The sequence below is a fragment of the Dipteris shenzhenensis genome, chromosome 30 (genome assembly GCF_047967505.1).
Source record: "Dipteris shenzhenensis isolate YYH24624 ecotype China chromosome 30, Dip_SZ_1.0, whole genome shotgun sequence".
Lineage (NCBI taxonomy): Eukaryota > Viridiplantae > Streptophyta > Polypodiopsida > Gleicheniales > Dipteridaceae > Dipteris > Dipteris shenzhenensis.
Genome location: NC_141625.1, coordinates 21,547,006 through 21,574,886, shown reverse-complemented (window position 1 = coordinate 21,574,886; position 27,881 = coordinate 21,547,006). Strand labels below are relative to the sequence as shown.

General features: G+C 43.9%; 1 protein-coding gene across 3 annotated transcripts in view; it reads right to left on the bottom strand.

Annotated features, from left to right (window-relative positions):
- The window catches only part of LOC147881835 (DNA repair protein RadA-like protein), a 204,861-nt gene that overhangs the window by 139,707 nt on the left and 37,273 nt on the right, over nt 1–27,881 (bottom strand). For all 3 annotated transcript variants that reach the window (XR_015543932.1, XM_087401430.1, XM_087401431.1), the window contains exons 4-5: nt 17,796–17,867; nt 12,758–12,841 (exon numbers count right to left, since the gene is read on the bottom strand). Coding sequence is in view for 2 of the 3 variants with exons in the window: in XM_087401430.1 (XP_087257556.1) it covers nt 12,758–12,841; nt 17,796–17,867 (156 nt within the window). In the remaining variant the exon portion in view is untranslated. The remainder of the gene's footprint in view (nt 1–12,757; nt 12,842–17,795; nt 17,868–27,881) is intronic.

The following is a 27,881-nucleotide window of genomic DNA, read 5'->3' as shown; positions in this document are numbered from 1 at the left end:
ACTTGGTCTTGTATCTCCATTTCAAGAAATAAAAGAGCCTAGAAAAGGGGAAGGGAGGGGGGTGGGGGGGCCATCTTGGCCCCTCAACCCAAGTGCAATTGTATATATCTCTTTATTGCTATGCATATTGAGCAATTTGTCAAGTTGTGCAAACTCTCACTCATGCAATCTCCATTCCAATGTGCACTCATGAGCACCTTGTAAAATTCTGCATTAAAAGCCTGTAAATTCATACCTCCAAGTTGTTAAAAAGCACAGAGTAGTTTCAGGCTGAGACTTCTATACACAGCCCTATACTCAGACATCATGGATTTCTTGAGCCACAGAGAAGTTCTCCTTGTTGGGGACTACAACATGAGGACGAGCACACGGCGGGTGATGTTGATCTAGACGAGGCTGGCGTGACCTGAGTCAGACATACAAGCGCTAGTCACATCCTATTGTGACATGCGCTCTTAGACATGGGCAAGATACATGATCTATCATAATAATGGGCTGGGTTGATGGCCCTCCTCAGGTGGTTTCACATGTTTTCCACATGGAACAGGCCCTAGTGTAGTCGACTATTTCAAGAGATCCCTTGCCTTCACCTTGCATATCACGAATTTCTGTCTCACCACCACCTCCAGGAACGGACCACACCTATCTATCTTCTAGTATATCTATCCCACATCTTACGACGCACACCATGACACCGCTCACACACACTACATACCACGACATACATTTTGATCACAATCTTTCACCTGAATATTCCCCATGTGTTTCCATTTTACTCATATACATCAATCACATAATGCTTCTAATGGATCAAGCCACCCTCACTCCATGAAGCTACCCCAAATATCCTCCTTGAAAAATGAAACATGATGTTAACAAGTACAAACCGTTTCACTCAAACTTCAAAACAGAAGTCCTAGCCACCACAAACCAAAAGAGCAAGGCGGATATACTCGAGGAAAATTTCATAAGAGAGCTCAACACAACTAACTCGACATATGGCTACAATAACCTCAGTGGAAATCCAGCATCTACAAAAAATAATTACTTTCTCGAACAACTCACTTCCATGATGCTCACACCAAGTCTCTTCTCTTTGACTCTTTGGTCCGCCTAGCATGTTTGTATGCCAACCCGTGTTGGGCGCCAAACCTATCAGATACAAATTGGCCTTTGAGTGTAGAGGCTTCACGTTCTCTTGCTATCATGGATGATCCACAATACGCCTTCAATCCCACATCAGATAGTTTGGGTTGAGTTCAGAGCATCCCCACTACAACTTGACGCAACATTCCAACTTATCACGTACGTTTACCACGTCTAGAATTATCCCTCTTGTACTATAGGACGACGTAGATTATCATGGCTAGCCCTATCTTCATCCATAGATTTGGCAGCTCAGGGCGATCAAATGTTGTTATGCACGTACACAAAAATGGTTTGAGAGTTTGGGACTCCACAAAGACAGATTGCCCCTTTCAGTTCAGCATCAGCCTCTCTGTCCCACTTAGATATCGCCAAATGAACCAGGTTATCTAGAAGGATCTCTTCCGGCTACACACATTCAAGACATGGTTGGCACCCAATAAGATCCCTTTGAAGCTCAGCTTCTACAAGCACCATTGCTTACAGATTTCAAAGGAGGGCTTCATCTATTCACCAGTATACACATGGATCCACCTCCCCCATTCTTTGAGGATATCAATCGCCCCCCTTCTTCAAGGACATCAATCGAACAGTTCCATGCCTCACCACACCAACTTTGCATTCAGAATACGCGAGCCGAGGGCATACCCAGAGAGGGTTGCATCTGTACTTTCTCTAATTGACACGCAATTGAGCTTGAGCAGCCCCAAGTATTCTAGATATGATGGCAATGTCAGGTCATTCCTCAATCATGCTTCACTTGGAGCAAACTTGTCATGGAGTCCCTCCAAAAGGGGTGTCGATCCTCAATGCATTGCTACAAGAGGAAGCGATTAGCAGACCATAGCAAAGATTTGGTAGAAGCCGGGCGTTCCCCCAGGACAACTAGGCTAGATAGGTAGCAAGTGTGATACAAGGGATTAGGATGAGCTACAATTGCACGCACTTTAGTAGCAGCATTCTCTTAAACAAAGGGAGAAAGCACTAAGATGGGACTTAGCTTCCATAGCAAGATTGAACAAAAACAGTAAACAGAAGGCCTGCTAGATTGCAGTGCCCTCCACACAGGTAGGAATAGATGCACACAAGTGAATTGATGCAACCTAAAATGCCAGTACATGCTAGTATGAAAGCACACAACCGACAATACAAAAACTAAACTGCAAATGTACAATCAACCTCAAAATAAAGCAAACAAGCTGGGAGATGTGGAGATGAGGAGGTAAGGAGGCAGAAGCTTCCTCGGAACCCACTAGCTTCTCACAGATGGTATCAGAGCCACGTCTGACTCGTCTCCTACCCCCGGATTTGCATTTGCTCCCTATGCCACCATCTATACAGTCCGTACAATTGTACGGACGACCGTACAGATCTGCGTGCTAGAATATGTACGTATTCTACAAGGCTCCGTACCTTCGTCATGCATTCCAATCATCGTACTTACGTTGTACTTGCGCCACAATACTTACGTTGTACCTATGCCACCGTACTTGCATTGTACTTGCGCTACCGTACAGTCGTACAGATGATCGCCATACAACAAGCACCATACCCATCCTGTACTGCAGTCCGTACTGGGCTCCCTACCGCTCTTCGTACTTGTTCCGTACTGCGATACGTACACCGTAGTACATGGTACCATTCAACCGTACACTGCATCCATGCAGTCTTCGTACCAACGTACCAACCTCGTACCTGCATCAGTACAGATCGTACTATTTGTACCACACAGTTGTACGTTGGATTCAGCACACCTGATCCGTACAGCCCTCATATAGTTGTACCTACTCCGTACAACTACCGTACAATCATACATTCTATCAGTACAGATCGTACTATTCCCGGGATTTCAGTACAGGTGCACTTTTGCAGTCAATTTGTGGACAGCAAGTCCTAATTCTGCAGTTGCAAGCCTTGAGGCTATTTTTTTGGAGTTTGGTCTGCAATCTCTTGTTTGTTTGCAGTACATTGGGTCAGATTGCAGGACATTGAGTCACTTTTAGTGGACATTGAGTCAGATTTGCATACATTGGGTCACATTTGCAAAAATTTCAGCAAAATTTAGGGCTTTTCTGCATTTGCCCTCTTTTTGGCCTATTTGCCCTCAATAAATTTGGGGCTTTTGCCAGATTTGCTATTTTTTGCACTGAACATTGCCTGTCACAGTCACATTTGGGTCAGATCTGCATTTGTCCTTTGATTTGGGTCAGAAATTTGCAAATATTTGCTGTCATTTTTTTGGACAGCCAGCTTTTTGCAGTGATAGCCTTGAGGCTTTTGGGTTTTCAAGTCTTTTTCAGGGTATCATATTTGCTATGGCTGGGAACAATCAAAATTTATTTGGAGTTCTTCGTGAAGATGATAAGTTGGATCGCACCAACTATCGGATGTGGTCTTATCTCATGAAACATATTCTTGTTGCAAAGCATTTGTGAAATATTGTTTCAGGGGCTGATCTGAGGCCAGCCAAGAGTGGTTGCCTCTACTGTTGGTCCTTCTGCAGCGGGTACTGCTCCTGATGCCTCTTCCTCTAGCACTCCTATTGATGCTATTCCAACTCAAGAACAGTCAAGATGGGATGCAAGAGATGCAAATGCACATTCATGCATTGCTTTATCATGCAAGAGAATCATTATTCCACACATCCGGTCTTGCAGGACAACAAAGGATGCTTGGGATAAATTGGCTTCTCTCTATCAGATTCGTAATGAAGCTCATGTTGCATATTTGAGAAGGCAGAATGAAGGTGAGTCTATGGATGCATACCTGACAAAGGTCAAGGACCTCATGGAACAGCTTGCCAACATTGATGAGGTGGTGCCAAATTCACAGCTTGTCAGTACCGCATTGAATGGACTGCCACATACATATCAAGGGTTTGCTACAACCCTTCGATTAGTGACCATGGGTAATCCAAACCACTATTCTTTTAATCAGCTAGTTACTTTGCTTTTGCAGGAAGAGCAAAGTAGAGCTAATAGACAAGCCATTATTCCTGATCATGCATTTGCTTCACAGCAGACAGGAAGAGGCAAGGCTTCCAAGCCTATGGGCAAGCCAAAATCTGCGCATAGCAACTGCAATTCCTCCTAGGCATCTAAAAATACAGCAGATAAGGCAAAGAAGAAAAGATGCAACTATTGTCACAAGCCTGGACATGACATTTCAGAATGCAGGAAGCGCATTGCTTCGGAGAAAAAGAAAGCAAGATTGACAGTTAATGCCTCTCATGCTATTGAATCCCATGAGCCAGAAGATGCTTCATATGCACATGCTCTTCAGGATGATTGGGCATGGGCTGTCCATTGCTCATTTGATCCCTCCAAAGCTGATGCATTCTTTACTGCTAATGATGCTCAGTCCTGGTACTTTGATAGTGGTGCTTCCAAGCATGTCACATCTTGCAGACGGCTGTTTCATTCTTTAGCTGATGCACCTCGAGGGGGGACTGTTACATGTGCTAATGATGCTTCATATGCTGTGTGCCTTGTAGGCATAAATAAAGACACTTATAGTGTTAGTGTCTTTTAGGCCACCTAGGACACTTATGTGACACCTAGGACACTTAGTCCTAGGTGTAGGTTCTTGTACCTTGTACTCTTTAGTTTTGGATAATCTAAGTGGGATGTGACGGGTGTTCTTCTGCGACCCTTTCATACCTGCACTCTCTCTCTCCTATCAGATCCTACAATAAATATGTAGAAAAATCGATGTCCAAAAATGTTGCTTTGCTCCGCTCTAGTCGGCTAACAAGTCATCAACAGGCAGCAGCCTGCATGGCCAATGCCGGCCTGTTTGGAAGTCGTCCAACAAGGAGAATGGCAGCATCATGAAAAATGACGCAGATCTGGAGATGACGACACCCTGATTGACAACAAAGTCAAGCAGTAATGTGATATAGATGACCAGCATTTAGCTCAAATCAGGACAATGACGTGGCACATCTCAGGGCTGGTTTTCCATGATATAAGGGGGACAGTCCTGCAATGGCAATTTTTTTTAACAGCAGGAGGGTGCGGCAGCTACTTGGCCATAGCTGAGCCTCCAAGTGCGGAGGAAAGAGGGCAAAATTGGTGGAGGAAAGTTTCCTAGCTCTGATACCATGCTAACGACACCTAGAAAGAGGGTGAGAGAGTCAGAGAGATGGAGACAATGCAGAGGCAAATGCTGAAGTTGATTCATGTTGATAGCAAAGTAAAAGACTCTTTTTTTAGGCTAGGCTGGCCTTGTCTTCCACACACACATACCTCACTGATGATTTCAGTTAGATAATGTCACACAATCCAATCAAATCCAATCCCCCAAAGGCCACATGACCCTTCAAACATCCTAAAGACAAACCAACCCTTTCACACTCATCCTAAGAATAGAGAACTCTGTTCACACTATAGACTTCGAAATACCCCAACTTGTCTCATTTGACAACTTCAGAATTTGAGGACTGCCAATGATGTCATTTGAGCACTCATGGTAGTATATGAAACACAGACACAGTGTGCACCACACACAGCATGTTACAGAAGGTAAGTATGCAATCTTGAGCTTCATACCCATGAGGACAGAAACGAGGCCAACGACCAAACATCCCCTTTGGGATACTCTTCATGCTGGCTTCACAATGCCAAGCTACTTCATCATGTTGTAGGGTAGGGCCCTTTGAGCTAACCAGACCGAGAGAGATCTGACATGTTCCAAAGACATCAAGATTCTTGTTTAGGATCCTACCTTAACCCATAACGCAAGATAGCATTCGCACGAATAAAGTAAGAGAAATGAAGAAACAATAAGCTTAGACAAAGGCAATAATGAGGTGCCTCAGTTTGGCAGTCCCCCTTATAGAGAAACCATCCTTACATGTACCATTTACTAATAAATGTTTTCCTTCACCACACACAAGCGCCAACATGTAAGAGCTTTTGAATCTCCTATGTACATCATCTTTATAGGGCACCGGGGCACCTAAAGTGATGTCGCAACACTCAAATGGGAGGCTTTAGGGCAGGCTGCCACCTCAATTTCAAATTGCATTCTCAAGAATATTATCTACACAGGGAGTAAGAAGAAAGTCGATAAGACAAGTGCTCACAACATATGGGATAAGACCAACCATTTTTCAAATCTGCTTTTGCAAATCAAAAAGAATCCAAGGAGCCAATGCATACATTGCTGGCCTCAACTTTGGCTTTCTTGTGTCCCTTGAAGACAATAACATCTATTTTCTAAAATCCATTGATTTAGAAGTAGAATGCTTGCATCCACCTCAAGGCTGATAGGCATAAAAGCAGTACATAATTAATTAACCCTTCTCATTATCTAAGTCATGAATTACCCCTATACATGACAGGAAAGCCCATGAAAATAGTCACGTGCTACACCCAACAACCGTAGAGATGGTCAAGCAGGCACCTACCAAATCTAGAAGCAAAATGCTAGGGGAGCAGAGCAGGTTGGTTTACATGAACAAGGTTGAGCATAAAGGCAATCGAACGCTATTATTACTAAGCATGTTTAGGACACATTATTATTTGCAAACTTTCAAGATTGGGAGACCAAATCCTTCCCCTATGTATGTCATCTCGTAGCCAAGATATATAGATTTGTCACTTCAAGTGGCTCTAGAACCATATGTTCTCTAGACTGATGTACGTAGCCCTCAATTTCCAACATGTCATGTTTGTAAAACTTGTGGCCACTCCAATTCAGCTAGAGACAGCTCTCCAGATGATTATCTATCGCAACTAGCCCAAAACATTCCAAGCAGTGAGAGCTGCTGCTCCTCCCCGGCTGCTCCATCGGTTGCTCCCTAGCTCTCCCCTACCTCTAGCCTCTGCCCTCAGCCTTCCCCTCCGCTACCTTCCCCCTCCGTCAGCCTCTCTCTCCACCGGCCAGCTCCCCCTTCTCGCTGGCCTGCTCCTCCCTCTCCCGCTGTCCCTCCTCTCCCCGCCGGCCTGCTTCCCCTTGCCCAAACTGCTCCTCCCTCCCCCGCTGGCCTTCTCTTTCCGCCGGCCAGCTCCTCCCTCCCCCACAGGCCTTCTCCTCTCCTGCGGCACCTCCTCACCCCCTCCCACGACACTTCTACCTCTCCGGCCTTCTCTCCACCCCCCTCGGGCTGTCTCCTCCTCCTCTCCCTCCTTGCGTAGCTCCTCCTCCACTCCCTCCTTGCCTAGCCCCTCCTCCTTGCATCCTCTCTACTCCTACCTCCTCCTCTCTCTACTCCTACCCTCTATCCTAGCCTCTCCCCCCTTCCACCTCTCTTCTCCTATCCTCTCCTCTCTCCACCTCCCTTAGCATTCTTCATGCCCTTCACTCCCCTCAGCCTTCACCCTCTCCTCGGAACCAGGCATTTTTAGTCGGACAGAGCTCAACAGTGTTTGAGTCGGCCTTCCCACCTCGATTGATGATGGCTCAGCCTTCAATCAATCCTTGCCCGCTTCCACCGGCCGCGAAAACCATCATTTTCTCAAAAGACGAGTTGCAACAGCTCAAAAAAGATACAGATCAGGAGAGCTCGACATCGCTCTTTGCTCGCATCCATGGGTCCCACCCTTCTAGGTTACAAGCCAAGGACTAGATGCTCGCCGCTCTACCTGCAAACCTCACAGAGGGCACCTCACACGTTTTCGTCTGCTTGGGTGAGGTTTCTTCCAGATTGTGTTTGACTCCTCGGAGGTAGCACATACAGTGCTTCAAGCTAGCCCATTAGCACTAAGCTCCAGGAGGATTTCTTTTATCCTGTCGAGGAGGACAACCGAACGACGTCACTCTTCATCAGATTTCTCGACCTTTCTCAGGTGTACCATCGACTTTTACATTCCATTGGAGCCGCCTCTATGGGGTACCACGTGTTAGGGTCATTGTCTCTGACCCTAACATATCTAATGACCACATTATGCTTCAGCGTCCAGATGGCTCCTTCTTCAGACAGAGAGTCAAGATTGCAGGAAGACAGGACCAATGTAGGATTTGCAAGACCCTTGGGCATTTTGCCAGAGATTGTCATAGCTTCACCCAACTTGGACCTTCCTCACGACCAGCTCCTACCAATTCACATGCTAGACCTTCAACTTTGCAACAAGACCGGCCTCTCATCCTGGTACTAGCGCAACCAAGACCATCAACCTCTCGTCCTAGTACTTCTTTAGCACAGATAGGATAGTCAACACGTCCTGTTTCGATCGTCCCCCATTGGGTGCCTGTCAAAGTTAAGGAGCCAGTTCCACCTCAGGCTACCACTGATGGCGCCACGGGCTCATCTCTCCAGGCAAGAGACATTCCTATCGTGGTTCCATGTGCAAATGAGACTGCTCCTGCCCCTTCACGTGTTCATGTGCAGGAGCACTCACCTAGGGAGAACCTTTCGGCGAGGACCCGTGCCTTACTTGAGAACAATGCCAAAGTCATGGCTGAGGCCATGAAGATTCACGCCGAGGCCATGCAGCATGCCGAGTTCTTACAGCACCCCTCCCTCTCCTACACCTGTGTCTACTTCTGACAGAGGTAAGGGGGTTATTGGCCCCACTCCTTCCGCACGACTCCTTCGCACTCCTACACGAGAGGTACTTCGAAGAAACTCTTTTTCCATTCTGGCAGACTTGGCTGAGTTTGAGGCAAAGGAGTTTGTACCCTCTACACTCAGGGAGCACATCTTTTAGACATCTGTGGACAGAGTTTCCACCTCAGCAGGTGTGGGTGTGCTATCCCCAGTTGATTTTCCTCCTGTTGATAGGAGGAACTTTTCGCAGGAGAGGGCTTCTCCTCTACCAAGTCGGGTAGGATCTTCCATTCGTCCTCCTCCTCTCGCAGATGAGGATTGTCAGTTGGAACGTTCAAAGCCTCGAGGGTGTACCTCACCGTCGCCATAGGAAGCTGATTCGTAACCAACTTCATCCAGGTGTTACTGGGGGACCCATCGATATTTTGATGATTCAGGAACACAAATTAGATGTCAGGGATTGTGCCAAGTCGGGTGAACTTCTTTCAGGCCATACTTTTTGGTCACCCGCCTTGGGCACCAAGGGAGGTACTTGCATCTCTGTTTCTTCTTCTATACTCCCCTTGGTGATTGGACACAGGATCATAGTCACTTCCAGAGCTCAGTGGATTGGGCATAAGGTTGGTCTTTTAAACCTTTATACTCTCAATTCTTGATGGGATCGTGTCCTTCTTTGGAAGGAACTGCTCTCTTGGTCACACATTGCAGATGCTTGGATTATAGGGGGCGATTTCAACATGGTTGAAATGCCCTCAGACAAAAGCGGTGGTAGGAAAGGCGGTATTCACTCCTTAGAGAGAGCAGCTTGGAATGCCTTCCTTTTTCAATATAGTGGCAAGGATGCTTGGCACGATGATGGTTTTCACACTCAACCACATTCTCTCCTATTTTCTTGGTCGAACAAGAGATTGTAGATGCCTATCCATGCACGGATTGACAGATTTTATGTGGATCATCGGGCTCTTGACAAAGGTGGTACTGTTAGCATTGTAGTTGGGGTGTCCACTTCAAATCATTTTCCAGTGATTCTGATGGTTTCAAATCCTCATGTGGGGGGCTGCTCTATCAATGTTAGGATTCCACATGCCTTTTATGCAGAGGATCGAGCCATGCATAATGGCCACAAGCTGGCCATTCTTGGACTTCGAGAAAGCTTATGACACAGTAGACTGGGGCTTTCTGAAGGGCACACTTACTCGTTTTGGTTTCTCAGATGCATGGATCAGAGGGGTGTCATCCCTCTACAGATCAGCCCACAGCCACATTCTTATTGGTGGAGTCAGGGGGGACAGGTTTGAGATTACCAGATCAGTCTGCCAAAGATGCGCCTTAGCCCCCTTTCTATTCCTATTTGTGACTGAAGCTATAAGCTATTAAATTAGAGCTCAAGCTCGTATTGTAGGGCTCAGGCTTCCTTTAAGGCAAGAGGAGGGGCTCTTAGACAATGAGTTGGCAGATGATACAGCTGTTTTTTTGGATGCCACTTCACAGACATTGACCTCATTCAAGACAGCGTTGGATTTGTTTTGCATTGCGGCAAGTGCACACATTAATTGGAACAAATCCAATGGCTTTTGGATCGATGATGAGGACACTCCAGACTGAGGGAACGACATAGGGTTCACTTGGATTCAGAGAGGAGTTTCCGTCAGATATCTGGGATGCCACGTTTGGGTGGGCATCTCTTCGGCACAGTAGTTTGCTCCGTGTTGGAGAGTATCAAGAGGAAACTCATCTTTTGGAGTTCTGCCAGACTTGACCTTGCATCCAGGGTTGTGGTTGTGAACCAGGTATTATTGGCCACTGCCTAGTTCGTTTGCTCATGTTGGTGCAGATCTAGAGGTTGTATCGCTCAGCTCATGAGACCTATCAGGAGCTTCCTTTGGAGCGGTTTAGATGGCACCTCAGATGTTATAGCCAGGGTGTCTTGGGAGACCCTCATTCTCCCCACAGGAGGAGGAGGTCTCAATATTATTGACCCGAATTTGCAGTGTATGGCCTTGCTCTGCAAGTTCGTAGTACGTGGATTGATGCCTGGACAGGAGCCTTGGAAAGATTTTTTCTCACGCAGCATTCTTTCTTGTACCCCATCTCATGGGGGACATTGGATGGACAGCATCAGATGGATCTTTACTTCAGCCCATCTCAAATCTCCCCCTTCCTCTCTCATGGTTGCCATTCTGAAAGCTTGGGGCTGTTTCAAAAACACTCTTCGCAGAGTTCCACCCACCTCTCGTGAAGAAATTCATAGGCAGCCAGTCATGTGGAATGACTCAATTTTGGATGACCATGGGAGGCCACTTGGAGTGTCACATTATATGCAGTGGTCTAGATGGGAGAGGGGACGTGCTTCTACAATATCAGATACATGCAGCCATTCTGTCAAAGTGGATTGATGCAGATGACATGCCGATCACAAAGTCCACTTGGTGGGGAGTGTTCTCAGGGATGGGCATTCCGTTACAGATTATTGCCCTGCAAGATGCACATGAGGATACCCTAGTCTTTGATGTTCAGTCGAGAGGCAGACTTATCAGATCTTCTGATGATATTCTTTTGGAGGTTGCCTTTCAACCTGTCAGGATTGCAGGTTTCATGGAGTGGGGCAAGGACTCACAGTGGTATCTTGACCCCGATCCTATTCTCCTTGCGCTGGGGTCTTCAAGACTTTGGTTATATGGTGGTTTCCCTATTAGGTTCTTGCACTGGGACTCAGGGGAGTGGGAATGGATTGATGAGGGGCACCGAGAGAAGAGCTTCCCTTTATTTCGCTATACAGTTAGAAATGCCTGGAGGTTTCAGCTCAGCAGTAGAGGTTGGAGGCCCTCCAAAGCACCTTACTGGGATAGTTTTCAGATTTCCGCAATTGTGCAGAAAAACTTTTCGCGTATGCTCCAGAAATCCCTCAGGAATAGAAAGATCGCTCTTTTCTTTTGGCTGCAATGAACCTGTGGAGATCCAGGTTCGCGGCTGACCCTGCTTGTCCTCGTTGTCACATTGCAGTTGAGTTAGTACAGCATTGCCTTTGGGAGTGCAGACAGGCAAGGACGATTTGAAAAGGTATTGCTAGGATTTTCAGTATCTTTCATACAACACCTTTCTATATGACCTGGGGTTCAATGGCTTGGTTATCTCTTACTGGCCTTCAGGTATTTTTCGAGGGACAATGATCCAAATCCAGATCTCATTGTACAGCGACACTCAGTGGAGTCTTGTTCCCTCCAGGATGTTCCCTTCACTCCTTTCAGAGCTGCTCATGCCTCAGTAGACATGTCGGGGGAGACTCTGGCTAGCGTTGCAGCTTGGCACATTTGGAGAGCCGGGTGTACAGAGACGATGGAGGGTATTCAGGTTCACCCTTCCCAGGTTATGGCCAATATTTGGACTAACGCAGTATACACTCTGATGGCCATATGGGCGAGCATGTAGGGATCCTCCAATGCAGCTATTGCCAGGAGAGTTACTTTTTTCAGAGTTTGGAGAGGATCTCCTTCTTCTCTGAGTCTCCCTCACGGTTGAGCTAGCATTTTCAGCCTCCGCCTTGGTTTTTTATTAGCTCATTTTGAGCTGTTTTTTTCCTCATGTATTGCATGATGTACTCCCACACTTAAGCTTGCTCTCACGGTTTTCATTCATACTTAATGAAGTAATTTTCTTGAAAAAAAAGAAAACATTCCAAGCTCCACTCGCATGCATCAAAGCCATCACACAAAACGGGTGTTCCAAAATGTGTTCACCATGTTAGCATAACCAAGTCACCACATGGTTTTGGATAGCTTGCTTGCCCAGCTTTCCAAACCCACAAGAAAATCATAGCTAATTTTAAACAAGTTCCCCCAATGTTCTCTACCAAGAGAAATCTCTATGTTCAAACACAACTTTCCGTTGTACATGGCACCGTTCATCTTACTGAGTCATATTAACACTAAAGCACACGATTTAACTTAGGTATTCCTCACAACTACCTTTCAAAGATACTGATAGTACTTACACATTATGTATCCATTACACATTATATTTCAAAAAGAAAACCGAAATATGTAGACTTCAATAAAGCATGAGAAAAATACTAATCTTCGGATTAATGGTCAAACCATTATGTGTGGGAGCATACTAAACCTCAAGATCAGTAGCAGAATAAAGGAACAATTCGTGAGAAGTTATGTTGATTCTATCAGCACGGCTACCAATTTGATCCTCGCTCTGTCGAAAACAACCCACAATTCCAAAACTAGCTTAGAAGTTAGAACGTACTTTTGACCGATTAGGTACAATGAAAAAACACACAGAACATAAAGGAGTGGTGATGATATAAAGTCTAATTATCAAGGGATAAAATAAACCTAGAGACACAAGACGAAGGAGTGCATGACACATCGGTTAAAAAATCTAACCATCGACATAATAGAAATGAGAATGATATCACCCTAAGCATAACATAGGAAGCATATCAACTCTTTTCACAAAATTAGGATAGCAATTATTTTCACAAGGCAAGACCTCCCATATATATCTAAATGAACAAAAACATGATTAAACTTAAGATGTAGCAAAGAAACATAAAAACTAGTTACTGTGCATACTATGGCCTTTATTCGTGCTATCTATGGATGCAAGGCACCAATCACACCCTACCCATACATTTCTACAAAGCTCTTCAAACTAAATTGTTGGCAAGCCGCAAAACATGGCACGGACTACTACATCCATATGCCCAATTTTGGGTCCAATCCCTCAAAAATACGTGCAAAACTATAACACCATAAGTCTCAATCACCCAAATGCACACATCCCCCCCCAAAGAAAAAAGGGGTTCCACGCCCCACACACCCCCCCCCCCCAAAAAAAAGGAAAAGAACATAAACTTGTTCTCAACTAGGTCATGAACATTTCAAACTGAGTTCAAGATTTCTTCATAACGACTCAGCTTTCCTTTTCCTATAAATTTATTACACTTAAAAGGTGCCTTGCAAGCATGCTCCAATTCCCTCTCATGTCCAAGACTTTGAGGCCTACAAGACTTGTAATAGTCACGTCTAACAATGATGAAAAAACTCTCTCACCAACAAAATGTTGTTTATAATCATCATAAGAGCTTGAATCTATATAATTCAATTGTATCATCAATCTCACATTTTCATTTTTATGATTTTGTGGACTCAACAATTATTTAAGTGCCAAAGAATAAAGTTATAGCGCATTCATCTAAGCTTTGAGATGTTTTTAAACATACAAGCAACTTATAAGGTTCCAAAGAGATTTCACTCTCCTACTCTTTTAATCTCTCAACTTCGGCGGGTTCATCAAGATAAATGGCCATCAACAAAGTCCACAACAACTATCTTTACCACTCGGATGGATTACAAGATGCTCCCATGTACACACACAACAACCTCATTAATTAGTTTGATCTTGATTGTAACCTACCGTGATTAATCCATGGAAATTTTATTGTCATTTTGAGCTCATTTATATATTCTATGCTTTGTGCACATGTCTACTCATCACAAGTGAGACTGTTTTGTGTGAGTTCTTGTGTCAAGACTTCACACACTTGGCATGTTATCCTTATCAAACCCAATGCATTAGTTCTCTTCAATTACAAATATATCTCTTTACCATAGCCTTCACCATATTTTTAAACCATTTTGTTATGGTGGTGGCACCCTCACAAGGAAAATCTACAACTTACATCTTGCACAATGGTCATTCAATCACCTTAGGCAACAAGATGTCAGAGAGATGCATGCCATGAATTCCACTATATGTGGGACTATATTACAACCCAATATAATAACCCATACGATTATTCAAACCCTAATGATTGATTCATTTCCTACCTAATCACGCTCCCATGACAACATATCGTATGAGATTAGAACACTATACATATCCATTGGATTTTTTCAAAACTACTGATTAAGGTTTCTACAACCTACAGATATCCTTGCACTATTGGTCTTAAACTCAAAATGGATAGGATAATGCCCAAGGGTTATATACAAGTCCATATCAAGAATCTAACTCCAAGTCCCCAAAAGAATGGTGCAATAATAACTTTTGGCATCACTATGCCACATGTCCCTCTAGGACTTCATCTAATCCTACGATTAAAGACGTCCTATAGAACCCATTTTTCTTTGTATTTCAAAGTTGTGCTGACTTCTCAAACTTTACCCACGTGCTCTCACAAACTTCACAAGTGGTATGAGAGTCTCTCCCAAGATGCACACACGTGTAACTATGAATCTCTGATAGTGATCCGGAGGCGAACAGCTATGAGAAGTTCCATCATCGAACCTTATACACACACGCACGCGCGCACACACTTTTTTTTTAGTGGAAATTTTGTTGCTTTATATTACAAGAGAGCTTCCCAAAAAGGGAAAGCTGGACAATACATCAACCAAAATTCTCATTACAAGAAAGATATACATCAGAATCTATGTAGTGAGTTTGCACACAATCAAAGAGAAATTGCTGCAAAGATCTGTGAAAATGGAAAACTGAGGATCACCAAAGACCCTACGATTGCAATCTCTTGAATGAAGAAGACAACGGAGGTATAGATGATTGCTAAGGCCCAACATAACGAATAAACATAGTAGTCAGCATAACTTTGATCTCTCTCTCTCTCTCTCTCTCTCTCTCTCTCTCTCTCTCTCTCTCTCTCGTTACTTGTCCCAAGGTAACTCCTCCCTTATTACTACAAGGGTGTGTCACAAGAGCCAGATGACATCCCAAGAGATCACCCTCTTGGTTTCCACAAGTCAAATTCATCAGAACGTGTATCGATAAGCCAATATATCCCCAAAGTGCTGGCTAAAAATAGGATTAGCCAGGGCCGCAAGGCAATGTAAGAGCCTTCTGATCCTAGAAGAGGAAAGCTACAAAATAAATAAATATTTAAAAAAGGAAAGACAAGAACTAAGTAAAGATTGTTGAAAGAAACGAAAGGATCACAACTAGCTGCTGTTGCGACCAACTAAAACAAAACTCACTTTTTTAAAGAAATAATATTGATAATAAATAAATAAATAAATAAAAATAAAATTAAACAAAATGAAAAGAATAAAATTACTAAACAAAAACACACTATTGAGAATTTTTAGCAGTTGGGATTTTGCACCCGCCTAAAATATCTTGATATAGTTGAATAGTTAATCACCACTTTGACGAAAATTCAAAAAATTTGTATGTTCACTAAGATGATAGAAAAATAGACCTTTGTAAGACTAGAATAAATCCAATCGTACAAATTCAGATTTTGTTAATTGAAAGTCCGAAATTCTACAATGAAAACAAAAGAGAAAACGAAAGAGAAGAAAACTGAGCTATCAAAAATTTTGAAAACCAAAGATAGGCATACCTAGCAAGCAAAGCAATGCTTATGTTGTCATGGGTACCCAAGCATAAGCAGATAAACTGGGTTACTAAAGACTCGTGGAGATTCTTGCGCAAAGCCAGTGCTCATTAAAATGCGGCAATTAAACAAAAGGGAAAGAAAACAAGAAATAAAGAAGAAACAAAGAGAGTGACTAAGCAAAAAAAAACAAACAAATCACAAAACAAAAGAGACCAAAATACAGGAATAAAATCTCCTCTCTCTCTCTCTCTCTCTCTCTCTCTCTCTCTCTTTTATTAAGGAAAGCAAGAATGACAGAATGAACGAAAAACATTAAAAACTAAAGGAACAACTTACACTTATGTACTGCTTCCTACAATGATGCAAAATTAAATTCCTTAGAAAGCACATGCATGCTCAACACAATCAAGGCACACATGCCACAACAACCTAGGAGCACTTCACACAACTCGGGACAGCAAGCACGCAGCCTGAATAATTTGGCACACAATGCAAGTCGATTTGCAACAAGACAACTCAGCTTTTTTGGATTCCAACAAATCAAGAGAATCTTAAGAATATGCACAGATAATCAATAAGCCTAAATCCTATTTTCTTGGTTTTTTTTTCTCCTCTTTTCTTTCTTTCTTTCTTTTTTGGCAACGGAATTCTATATGATAACTATTTTAATTGGCGAAATCAATGCATGCTCAAATTCGAGCACATCCAAGCAAGTGACAATGAGCAAAACAAACAAAAGATTTGGCGTTCTTGTGCTATGTTTTGAAATTTTTTGAGTTCTCACATTCTATTTCAACAGTCATCTTAGGATGAAATTTGGTACACATCAAGATCTTTCTAAGCATTTGTGATAGTAGTAAATTCAGCTTTGAGAAAGCCAATTCTTTCTATAGTTTCAAATTTGTAGTGACCAGAAACAAGGGACTTATGCATTTTGAGTACTACTGCACATATTTCAAAGAAGTTTAAAGTGTTTGGCAAAGGGCTTTTGCAATTTCAGTAATATTTGAAGTTTTGTAGGTGCTCTAGCTATCTTTTAGTGATTTGAGCAAACCACAACTGGGTTTTTCGCCTTTAGCAAGGGTACTACTAGTATTTTCAGTCTCTACAACATCAATATTTTGAGATAGAAAATCTTTGCAAACATGACTTTAGATAGCATGCCTCATGTGGAAGTAACGTTTAGTGACACTCAGAAGTATAATGTATGAAAGTTCACAATGAAAATGCTATTAAGAAAAAAGATCTTACAAAAGACTGTTGAATGCACATCCAAAAAGCCACTCACGGATGCCAAGAAAATAGAAGAATGGATTATAATGAACAAGCATTTTATCTGTTCTCGCTGCAAATATTGCATTTGTGCAGACACTTCAGCACACGCATGGAAGATATTGCAAGATAACTTTGAGGTGAATAATGCTTGCCTTATCGAAGCTCAAAGAACAACTTCATTATTTGAGGATGAGCGAAGGTGCCATGTGCATAATAAAATATACAATACACAATTTCCCCTTAAGTGAGAGAACATATCGCCCACAATCTCAATAGTGCCTAAAAGAACCCACCAACTAATCCAAGCTTCCCTCTTCTGAGGGTTAAGAGGAAACCCTAATGAAAATCATAGCCCAAAATTCAACCAAAGATTGAAATTGTGAAGTTCACTTGCTACTCACTTCACAACAAAATGCACTTTTCATTGGAACCACAAGTTGGATTTACAAGGATACGAGCAACTCATAATCAGCATCTTAATTGCCCTTTTCAAAGCCTTGTATGATATAATTTTACCTCTTCACCTGAAACGTAGAGGACTGGTGCTGGCTCATAAAACTCACAGCCATCTGCCAAGATGCTAGAAACCTGTATCAACAGTTCCAAATTCTCAAAAGCAGTTCCAAAATTTTTTAATCCTTTTCTCACTTCAAAATACGATTTTTTTGGAAACCCTTGTGTTCCACTTGTTCATCACAAAACCCTTCACTCATACATCTCTCTCTCTCTCTCTCTCTCTCCCCCCCCCCCCTCTCTCTCTCTCTCTCTCTCTGTGGAAAACAACATGGAAGGCATGAAAGGCAGAGCAAAATAGAGGACAAACAGAGAAAATCGATATGAAAACAGCAAACGGAATATGCCAGGCAGGTAAGAGAGAAGGAAAGGTTTCTACTGCACTCAAAAACAGTAAGGATTTGGAGAAATATTTGACACAATGCCTACACAAGGTTGTGTGGAAGACACATGGAGAAAGCAAGCTTTGGAAGCTGCTATAAATGCCTACACAGTAGGAGGAACGCCCAAAGGTAGGATCTCTAATGTCATCTCTCACCTTCACAAGATGTGAGAAGGTCGACCCCTCTATGGCCCGGAGCTGACTCAAATGCATAAAAGTCCGTGATATGTTGTGATCGGTCTATCTTGGGCTCTCATGTGAGGCCTTGAACCAGAACATTAAGAGCGTTGCTGTTCCTCCTTTTGTCCTCCTCCAAAGCATCTGAAATAAACTCTTTCTTGGGGGCAGTTGTGCCCTTCTTGACCACATCCTTCCATTCTAGGATTGCAGCTTCCCCTTTGGTGATTTTCTGTGTGAATTCAGCGTGCTTACTTTGCATAGTCTTTCCTGAGTTTTACGTTCTCAGATTTCAGATCTTCCGTCGCTTTGTATGCTCCCTCCGGGGCCCCTTGTGCATCTCTCAGCTGTTGTAGCTCAATCTCTATAGCTTGCATTTGGTCTTTGAGGCTGGTCTTCTCAGATTCCCATACTGCTCTATCCTTCTCCCATTCATCCTTCTTGTTCTTCTCCTTCGCCATTCCTCTTACATTCGTCCACTTTGCTTCTTGATTTCAGCCAATGCTTTGTCTACAAGTGCTTTTTCATTTAGCAATGCCACATTGGTGGTCTCGAGTTAGCAAACATGCGAGCATGGCTCAATGGAATGAGACGATGGTACTGCTAAGCAAGGGGTGCAGAGTCCACACATGACACAAGAGTGGCCACAACACGCACGATCGAGGTCCGACCCATCTAGAAGTGTTGTTCTCCGGCCTGATCTTTTCGATGCGACCAGCATTACAAACTCGATTCAACAAGGGATATGTTGCGCTAGCCAAACTCAACAGTGCTTCATTCTCATTTTCAAGACCCTCAAACCAAGACTCGCCTCTTTGACTCTTTGGTCTGACCAGTAGGTATGTATGGGAGCCCGTGTCGGGGACCAGACCTATCAGAAATAGATTGGGCCCATGTTGAGAGGCTTCAAGTTCTCATGCTTTCACGGATGATTTGCAGTAAGCCTTTAGTCCCACATCAAATAGTTTTGGCGGAGTTTGGGACATCTCCACTACAACTCCATGCGACATTTCAGGTTATCACATATCTTTACCACATTAGATAGTATGGATCCCACACCACAAGAATCCTAGGCTTCCTTGGTTGGCCCTATCTTCCTCCATGGCATTGGCAGCACAAGGTGATCAGAGGTGCTGGTATGCACAAGCATACAGATGGTTTGAGAGCTTAGGACTCACATAGATAGGCTAACTACCTTCCAATACGGTGTTGAGGCCCCTGAAGGGAGAAGGAATGTGGGAGAAGTACATGAGGGAGAGAGTGAGAGAGAGAAGACTCCAAATGTGCGGATGTGAAGTGATGAGCCACACCACAAACTCTTAAGACCCTCAACCACTACAACCTGGCCATCAGTAATCACCCATTTGGAATCCCCAAATGTGGTGTGGTAACCACTGTCATCCAACAGGCCAGTGCTAATCAGATTTTTCTTGATTTGCGGCACATGGCGAACACCATCAAGCATAAATGTGCGTCCATCAGGGAACACTATCTGTATACTGCCAATCCCTGCAATCTGACATGCATAGTTGTTCCCAAGGTGAACAACTCCATGAGTACCTGTGTAGGAAGTAAACCACTCCCTATGAGGAGTAACATGAAAAGAAGCACCTGAATCCAAGAGCCAGGTGTGCATGTCACGTCCATCAATAACCAAGGTATGTGCAATTACAGCAGAAGAGCATAATACCTCATGTCTGTCACTGTCACTGTCCTCTGCTGCAATATTCACTGCATCCAAGTCATCTACCTTGGCCTTGCCTTTGCCTTTACTTCCACTACCTGCATCCTTTACTTCAGCCTTCTTGGCTTTCTGATCCCGTATAAACTTGAAGCACTTAGACTTCACATGTCCCTTCTTGCCACAATAAAAGCATTCAATGTCCTTTTTACCACGGGACTGACTTCGGGATTTGGACTTACTAGCAGATCTCCCCTTCTGCTGAGTCCTGCCTCTTTCCTGTACCTGCAAAGCATTTGAAGACTTGCTGCCCGCATTATTTTTCCTGCTCATCTCCTCCATGAGGAGAGAGCTCTCTACATCAACATATATAAGAGTGACATTCGAATTAGACAAGGTGGTCTTGAAAGTGTCCCAACTCTCAGGAAGGGTACACAACAAGAAAGTAGCCTTGAACTCCTCATCAAGGTTCAACCCCTGTGCAATCAGCTGTGTAAAGATGGCATTGAACTCACTCAAGTGTGAGGTCATAGCTGTACCTTCCTTCATGCGAAGATCAACCAGCTTCTTCAACCAATACACCTTACTGGCTGAACTCTTTTGGGCATACAACTCTGCTAGCCTCTGCCATACACCATAAGAGGTCTTTTCAGCCTGAACATTGTACACAAGAGAATCACTGAGAGTAAGCATGATAGCAGCCCTCGCGGACAGATCTAGCTCCTCCCATTCATCATCTGACATCCCAGATGGCTTGACACCCTTCACCCTTATGGGCTTAGAAATCTTCTTAAGCAGAAGTACATTCAAACACTGTTCTGCCCATAATGCATAATTGTGTGCCCCTTCCAACTTCTTTATGTTCAGAATTGATGATTCACTTCCCCCTGATGCCATATCAGATAAGGAAAGTACCTGACTCCCTGTAAGTCAAGAAAGACTGAATAAAATTCTGATTTCTCAGAAAAAACCTGCTCTATCAAGAGTCAGGAGCACTCACAATAGTGCTGTTTTTTTACTGTCAGAAAATCTGCAGCACAACAGAAAATTTCTCTCCAGTTACTGTACCTTCTGACACACTGTACCGTGCTCAGATAGGCATAAAAAACAGTAATTTCAGAATGCTGCAGCTGCTCCACAAGTGCTTTAACAGTGCATCATCAGCTGACAAGGCACAAAACACTGCTGTCCTGATCACTTCTCCCACCTCAGATGAGATATTGCACTGATTTAATATGCATAAACCACTTGGCATACACTGTTTTGTTCACTGAAAAAAAAAGCTCCAGACACTTCAGCCTGTCACAAACCTGCAACAGAAAATGGGACAAATCCCAAGCAATCACCCTTCTTCCAAGGGGATAAAAGGCATGTGAAGGTCTCAGACAGTAACCCAAGTGCTCTCAAGCAAAATCTGGGCAAAAGCCCCTTGATCTGACACCTGAACCAAGTGAAGAACACCTCAACACTGAGGTAGCATACAAAATGTAGCGCTCTCCTGGCACTTTCACCTGACAATGCAATGCATAAACAGCCCTGTGTACAATGCGCCCTGGCCAAGCGTGGCTCAACTGAGATTTTCCAAGGTGTCGTACACAAAATGTGACCTGCAAGAAATGTCACTGAATACACTGCGGAAACAAGACTAATGTGGGCTCCCTGGCTCCACACTGCCTCAAGGCATACACTGCATAAGCTTCCAGGCAAAAGCCCTTTGATAATGTCACCCAAAAGCTGAGATTTCACTCAGCAAAAGCATAAAAGTCCTCTGCAAGATCAAGGCATTACCTTCCCAAAACAAGATAACTGTGCAATCAACCACACACTGTGGTACTGGTCACCTCAAGCACGAGGGAGATGAAGGTACTTGCTGTACTTTCAAAAAAACACAGTTTTGAGAACTGAAAATGATCCTGAATGAAGAGCAGAGTGCTCTTTCTCCTTCTCTTTTTCTCCCAAAAAAAAAACTGATGTACCTGCTGTACTTTTGTACCAGTGTACTTGTGCAAAGTACCTGTGTACCTGCTGTACTGTTGTACCAGTGTACTTGTGCAGAGTACCTGTGTACCTGCTGTACTTCTGAAGGATTCAGAAAAAAAAATTTCCGAAAAATGTACTTCTCTTGATGCAGATCCCTGACGAAGGAGAAAAGACGCCCCTTCCTGTCGCAATCCGTACGGCGGTACCTTCACCAGTCGAAGGTACGGTGTCCATACGGATGTACGGACGGCCGTACGTCCGTACGACTGTACAGCGCGACCGCGCGATGCCCAGATCTGCCCACGCGTGCACTGCTCGACGCCGCCCTGCTGTAGCCCACGATGCGCCGCCCTGCTTCAGCCCGCGATGCGCCTTGCTGCAGCTGCCTGCGCTGCTTTTCGCGTCCCGCGCCGCCTTGCTGCAGCTGCCTGCGCTGCTTTTTCTATATCAAGGGGGGGCACAAGCCCCGAGGGAAGTAGAGGTAGAGGGAGCTCGTAGGTTGGGGTGGGGAGGAAACCTGGCTCTGATACCAGTTGAAGGGAGAAGGAATGTGGGAGAAGTACATGAGGGAGAGAATGAGAGAGAGAAGACTCCAAAAGTGCGGGTGTGAAGTGATGAGCCACACCACAAACTCTTAAGTTTTATTAGGATTAGGTTTTTCCCCCTATGACTGTCTTAGGTGTCATAACTTTAATAAAGGGGTGGCAATGTGCCTTTACCCCAACAGCCCCCTCTATCCCGCTCACCTATTTTGAGGTGATAAATCCTCATATGCATCCTGCAATTTCCAGCTTTCATAGGCCACCATGTGACCATTTCGATGAAGAGCATCCCCAACACACTCTCCACATGCATTGCAGTCCACATCGAAGGACTTATGCAAATCAGGAAAACAAGAATCGGTTCTGTACTCAACTTCTCCTTGAGAGTGTTGAATGATGTCTTTTGCCGCTCTCCCCATCTGAAAGCTGCATTCTTCTTGATCAAAACATGAAGTGGAGCAGCAATATCAGCAACGTGTCTGATAACCTCCTGATATAGGAACAAAGTCCCAAGAACCTAACATACTTCATGTATGGTTCTCAACTCGGGCCATTCTCGAATGGCTTGTATTTTAGAGGGGTCCATTTGTATCGCATCCTTAAAAATGATATGCCCCAGATAGTGGATCTCTGAGAATTCACTCTTCTTGCTATTTGCATAGAGCTTGTGATTTTGTAACTCCTAGAATACCATGGCCAATGCTAATTATGCTCTTCCACTAAGTGAGAGAAAACAATGATATCGGAAAAGGTGCCCATAAAGTGTCGATGGAGTCTAAATATTCGATCCATCATTCTATTAAAGGTGGCTGGTGCATTAATCAAACCAAAAGGTATTACCAGATACTCATCCAAACCAAAGGTAGTCCGAAAAGCTGTCTTGGGCAGAGGAGATGTGAACCTTGTGATACCTACTTTTGAGATCTATCCTGCTAAAGACTTAAGCTCCTCACAGCTTATCCAAAACATCATCAATGCATGGAATGGAAAATCTGTTTTTAATAGTCATCTTATTTAGTGCACGGTAGTCAACACACATGCGAAATGAGCCATCGTTCTTTTGGACTGACAATACAAGTGAACAAAAGGTGAAGAACTGGGTTGAATCAGTCTTTTCGAACGCAAATCCTACACCTGTGTCATTATCTTCTCCCTTTGAGTTGCACTCACTCTATAGAGTGGCTTATTAGGTGGCTCAATCCCTGGAATGAGTTCAATAGTACGATCTTTTGTGCACTCAAGTGGTAATTCCCCTGCTAGGATATCTGAAAAACAGCCTTGGAAAACTTCAAGAAACCGAAATTTATTCAGATCTGAAGAAGACAAATCAGAATTTATATCTATTTCTTTATCCTTGAAAAGATTATAATCGCAGATATTGCAAACTTTATTGATTTGGCAACAACAGAGGCATTTGATAAAACTGGAATCGTCTCCTGTTTTTTCTTGGCATTTATGCATTCATGCATATCTCATGACCCCCATGGGTAAAAACCAGCTCTCTTTTTGGCATTATAAGATTCACTCCCTATGGAACCAGGGAATACCCAGCACCACATCATGATGCTTTAAAGGTGAAATAGAAAACTCTTCCTGGCCAACATACTCCTATACATGCACTCGAAGCTTCCCAATAATGGGAGTAACAGGGACAGCATCTCCATGAAACCTCTAATCTGCAGCAAGAGCCCTTCCTAGCTCCTCTATCTCGATCCCCAACTGCAAGGCTAGCTCCTCGGATATGAAGTTTTCCATAGCCCCAGAGTAAAAAAGGATCAGCACATTTTGATCTCTGACTTTGCCCCATGATAGGCAAAGCTCTCTGGCCTCTGGATCGACCACTCTTCCCGGTACATCAAGAATTTCCCCGCCATAATTCTTGGCGGCCCTTGTGGTCTTTATGTAAGGGGGAAAGGGAAGTGGAAGAGAAAGGGAGCAAGAGAGTGAGAGAGAGGGAGAGAGACACACTAGTGCGGGTGTGAAGTGATAGTGAGCCACACCACAAACTCACTTATGTTTTATTAGGATTAGGTTTACCCTATGACTGTCTTAAGACAGTCATAGGTGTCCTATCTTTAATTAAGGGTAGGCAATGTGCCTTTACCCCAACAACCTCCCACCTAAAGGCCAATGTGCCTAAAGGGGAGAAAAGAATAAAAATTACAGCAATATACAGTTACTGTATACAAGACCATAAAGTAAGAATGGTCTCATCCTAATCCCATGATGTGGCGGCAATATGCAAACCGCTCTGTAGGCAAGCTCTTAGTGAGCAAATCTGCAGGATTGTCATCAGTATGTACTTTCACAAGCTCAAGACGCTTGTCTTCCAGTACCTCCCTGATGAAATGATATTTCACTTCTATGTGCTTGGTCTTCTGATGAAAGACCGGATTCTTTGCCAACATGATAGCACTCTGACTATCACAATGCAAAACTGGCATGTCACCTGTAATGCCCAAATCTCCCACCAGCCGAGTAAGCCATATTGCTTCCTTGCAAGCCTCAGTGGCTGCAACATATTCAGCTTCTGTGGTTGACAGTGCAACGCATTTCTGCAACCGAGACACCCATGATATAGCACCTCCTGCAAATGTGAAAATATAACCGGTAGTAGACTTCCGGTTATCTGCATTCCCTGCATAGTCTGAATCTGTAAAACCATGCACCAATGCATCCTGCCTACCATAGCATATGCACAAGTCTTTGGTACCTTTGAGATACCTCAAGACACCTTTCACTGCTTCCCAATGCCGCTTGCCTGGATTTGCCATATACCTACTGATGACTCCCACCGCAAAAGCAATATCCGGACGAGTGGCAACCATGGCATACATCAAAGATCCAACTGCAGATGCATACGGAACCTTGGCCATTTCAGCCTTATCATCATCTGATCTGGGGCTGTCCTTACTGCTGAGTTTTAAATGTGGAGGCAACGGGGTACTAATGGACTTCCCCCCCTCCATTTTAAACCTATGCAGTACTTTGTCAATATACTCTTTCTGTGACAGAAACAAAAGTCCCTTGGACCTGTCACGAGTAATACGCATGCCAAGAATATGATTTGCATCACCCAAGTCTTTCATGTCAAAAGACTTATGCAGTTGTTTCTTCAAAGCACTAATCTCATGCTGAGATTTACTGGCAATAAGCATGTCATCCACATATAGAATGAGTAGCATCAAACTGCCATCCTTTGCCCGTTTGGTGTATAAGCAATGATCGGTCTCACACCGATGATACCCTTGGGACTGCATGAAGGCATCAAACTTTTTGTACCATTCCCTTGGCGCCTGCTTGAGTCCATACAAGCTCCTCTTGAGCTTACACACAAGCTGTTCTTTCCCTTTAACAGCATATCCCTCTGGCTGACTCATATAGATCTCATCATGAAGATCTCCGTGAAGAAAAGCTGTCTTCACATCCATCTGACATAAATCCATGTCATCATGAGCAACAAGAGCTAACACTGCTCTCAAAGTAGTCATCTTGACTACAGGTGAAAAAATCTCATCAAAGTCAATGCCCTTCTCCTGCTTAAATCCCTTGGCAACCAATCTGGCCTTATACCGAGGTAAAGCATTTGAATCCACTTTGACTTTGTAAACCCACTTGCATGGCAAAACCTTTCTGCCTGCAGGTAACTGCACCAAGTCCCATGTATCATTCTGAAGTAGGGAGTCCATTTCTGACTGCATGGCTTTCTCCCACTTCTTTTTCTCTGTTCTTCCCATAGCTTCCTTGAAGCTGAAAGGCTCACCACAATCTGTCAGCATGATAAAATCAGCCACATTATTGGCTCCTGGAACAAACCTGGAAGGAGGCCGTTGTGCACGGGTGCTCCTCCTCACAAAATGTTCTGGATTAGGCTGCTGTCCAGCCTGTTCTTCATGCATGACGGGTGGCTGTACCACCATATCTGGCTGTTCTACAGCCCCATCTGTTGGCACATCCAGTGGTGCATCATTGGCAAAATTATCTGGCTGATTTTCAGCCTGTATACCCTCTTGAACAGAGTGATCTGCAGCAGGCTGCTGCTGCATATAAATGGGCATTCTTTGCTGTCCAACATCATCATAAATAACCCTCCTGTATTCGACAGGTTGCACGGGTTCCTTGTGTACACTATCTTCTTTAAAGATGACATCATTGCTGCGTATAATCTTCCGTTTAACGGGATCCCATAACCTGTACCCCATTTCACTTTCGTCACCATATCCCATAAAGATGCATCTGATAGACTTTGGATCCAGTTTGGTGCGTAGATCTTTGCGTACATGAGCAAAGCACTCGCAGCCAAATACCCGTAAGTGCTTATATGAGGGTGGCTTGCCAGACCACACCTCCTCTGGCACTTTCAACTCCAAAGCCTTATTTGGTGACCTGTTAATAATGTGAACTGCTGTTTGCACGGCTTCTGCCCAAAAGCCATGGGGTAATGCAGCATAAGACAACATACATCGAACCTTCTCCTGAATAGTTCGATTCATCCGCTCACTTGCACCATTTTGAGATGCATTATGAGGGGCTGTGAGTTCCTGTTTGATGCCCTTAGCTTGGCAAAACTACACAAAAGCATGTGACACATACTCACCCCCATTATCGGATCTGAGGCATTTCAGCCTACGACCTGTCCGATTCTCAACCTGAGCGACAAACCTCTTGAAAGCATCTAGGGCATCTCCCTTATGCTTCAAGAAATAGACCCACACCTTACGTGTGGCATCATCAATGAAAGTAATAAAATATTTGGCACCCCCTAGTGATAACTGTGGCATCTCACACAAATCAGTGTGCACTAGATCAAGTGGTGCTCTATTCTGGGGAGATCTCCTCTTATGAGGAGTCACAGAATGCTTGCCAAAAATACAATGATCACAAGTAGGCAAATCTGAAAAAGAGAGAGGCGGCAGATAACCCAAACGTGACAGTTCTTGCATTCCTTTAACAGACATGTGTCCCAACCGGCTATGCCACAATGAAACCTTTGGCAGCTCAGTTATGGCAACAACATGATTACCCACACTGGAAACATAAAGAGGGTACAAGGTATCACTCTTAAAACCCTCAGCCACTACAGTCTGGCCATCAGTAATCACCCATTTGGAATCCCCAAATGTGGTGTGGTAACCACTGTCATCTAATAAGCCAGTGCTAATCAGATTTTTCTTGATTTGCGGCACATGGCGAACACCATCAAGCATAAATGACTGTCCATCAGGAAATACTATCTCTATACTGCCAATCCCTGCAATCTGACATGCATAGTTGTTCCCAAGATGAACAACTCCATGAGTACCTGTGTAGGAAGTAAACCACTCCCT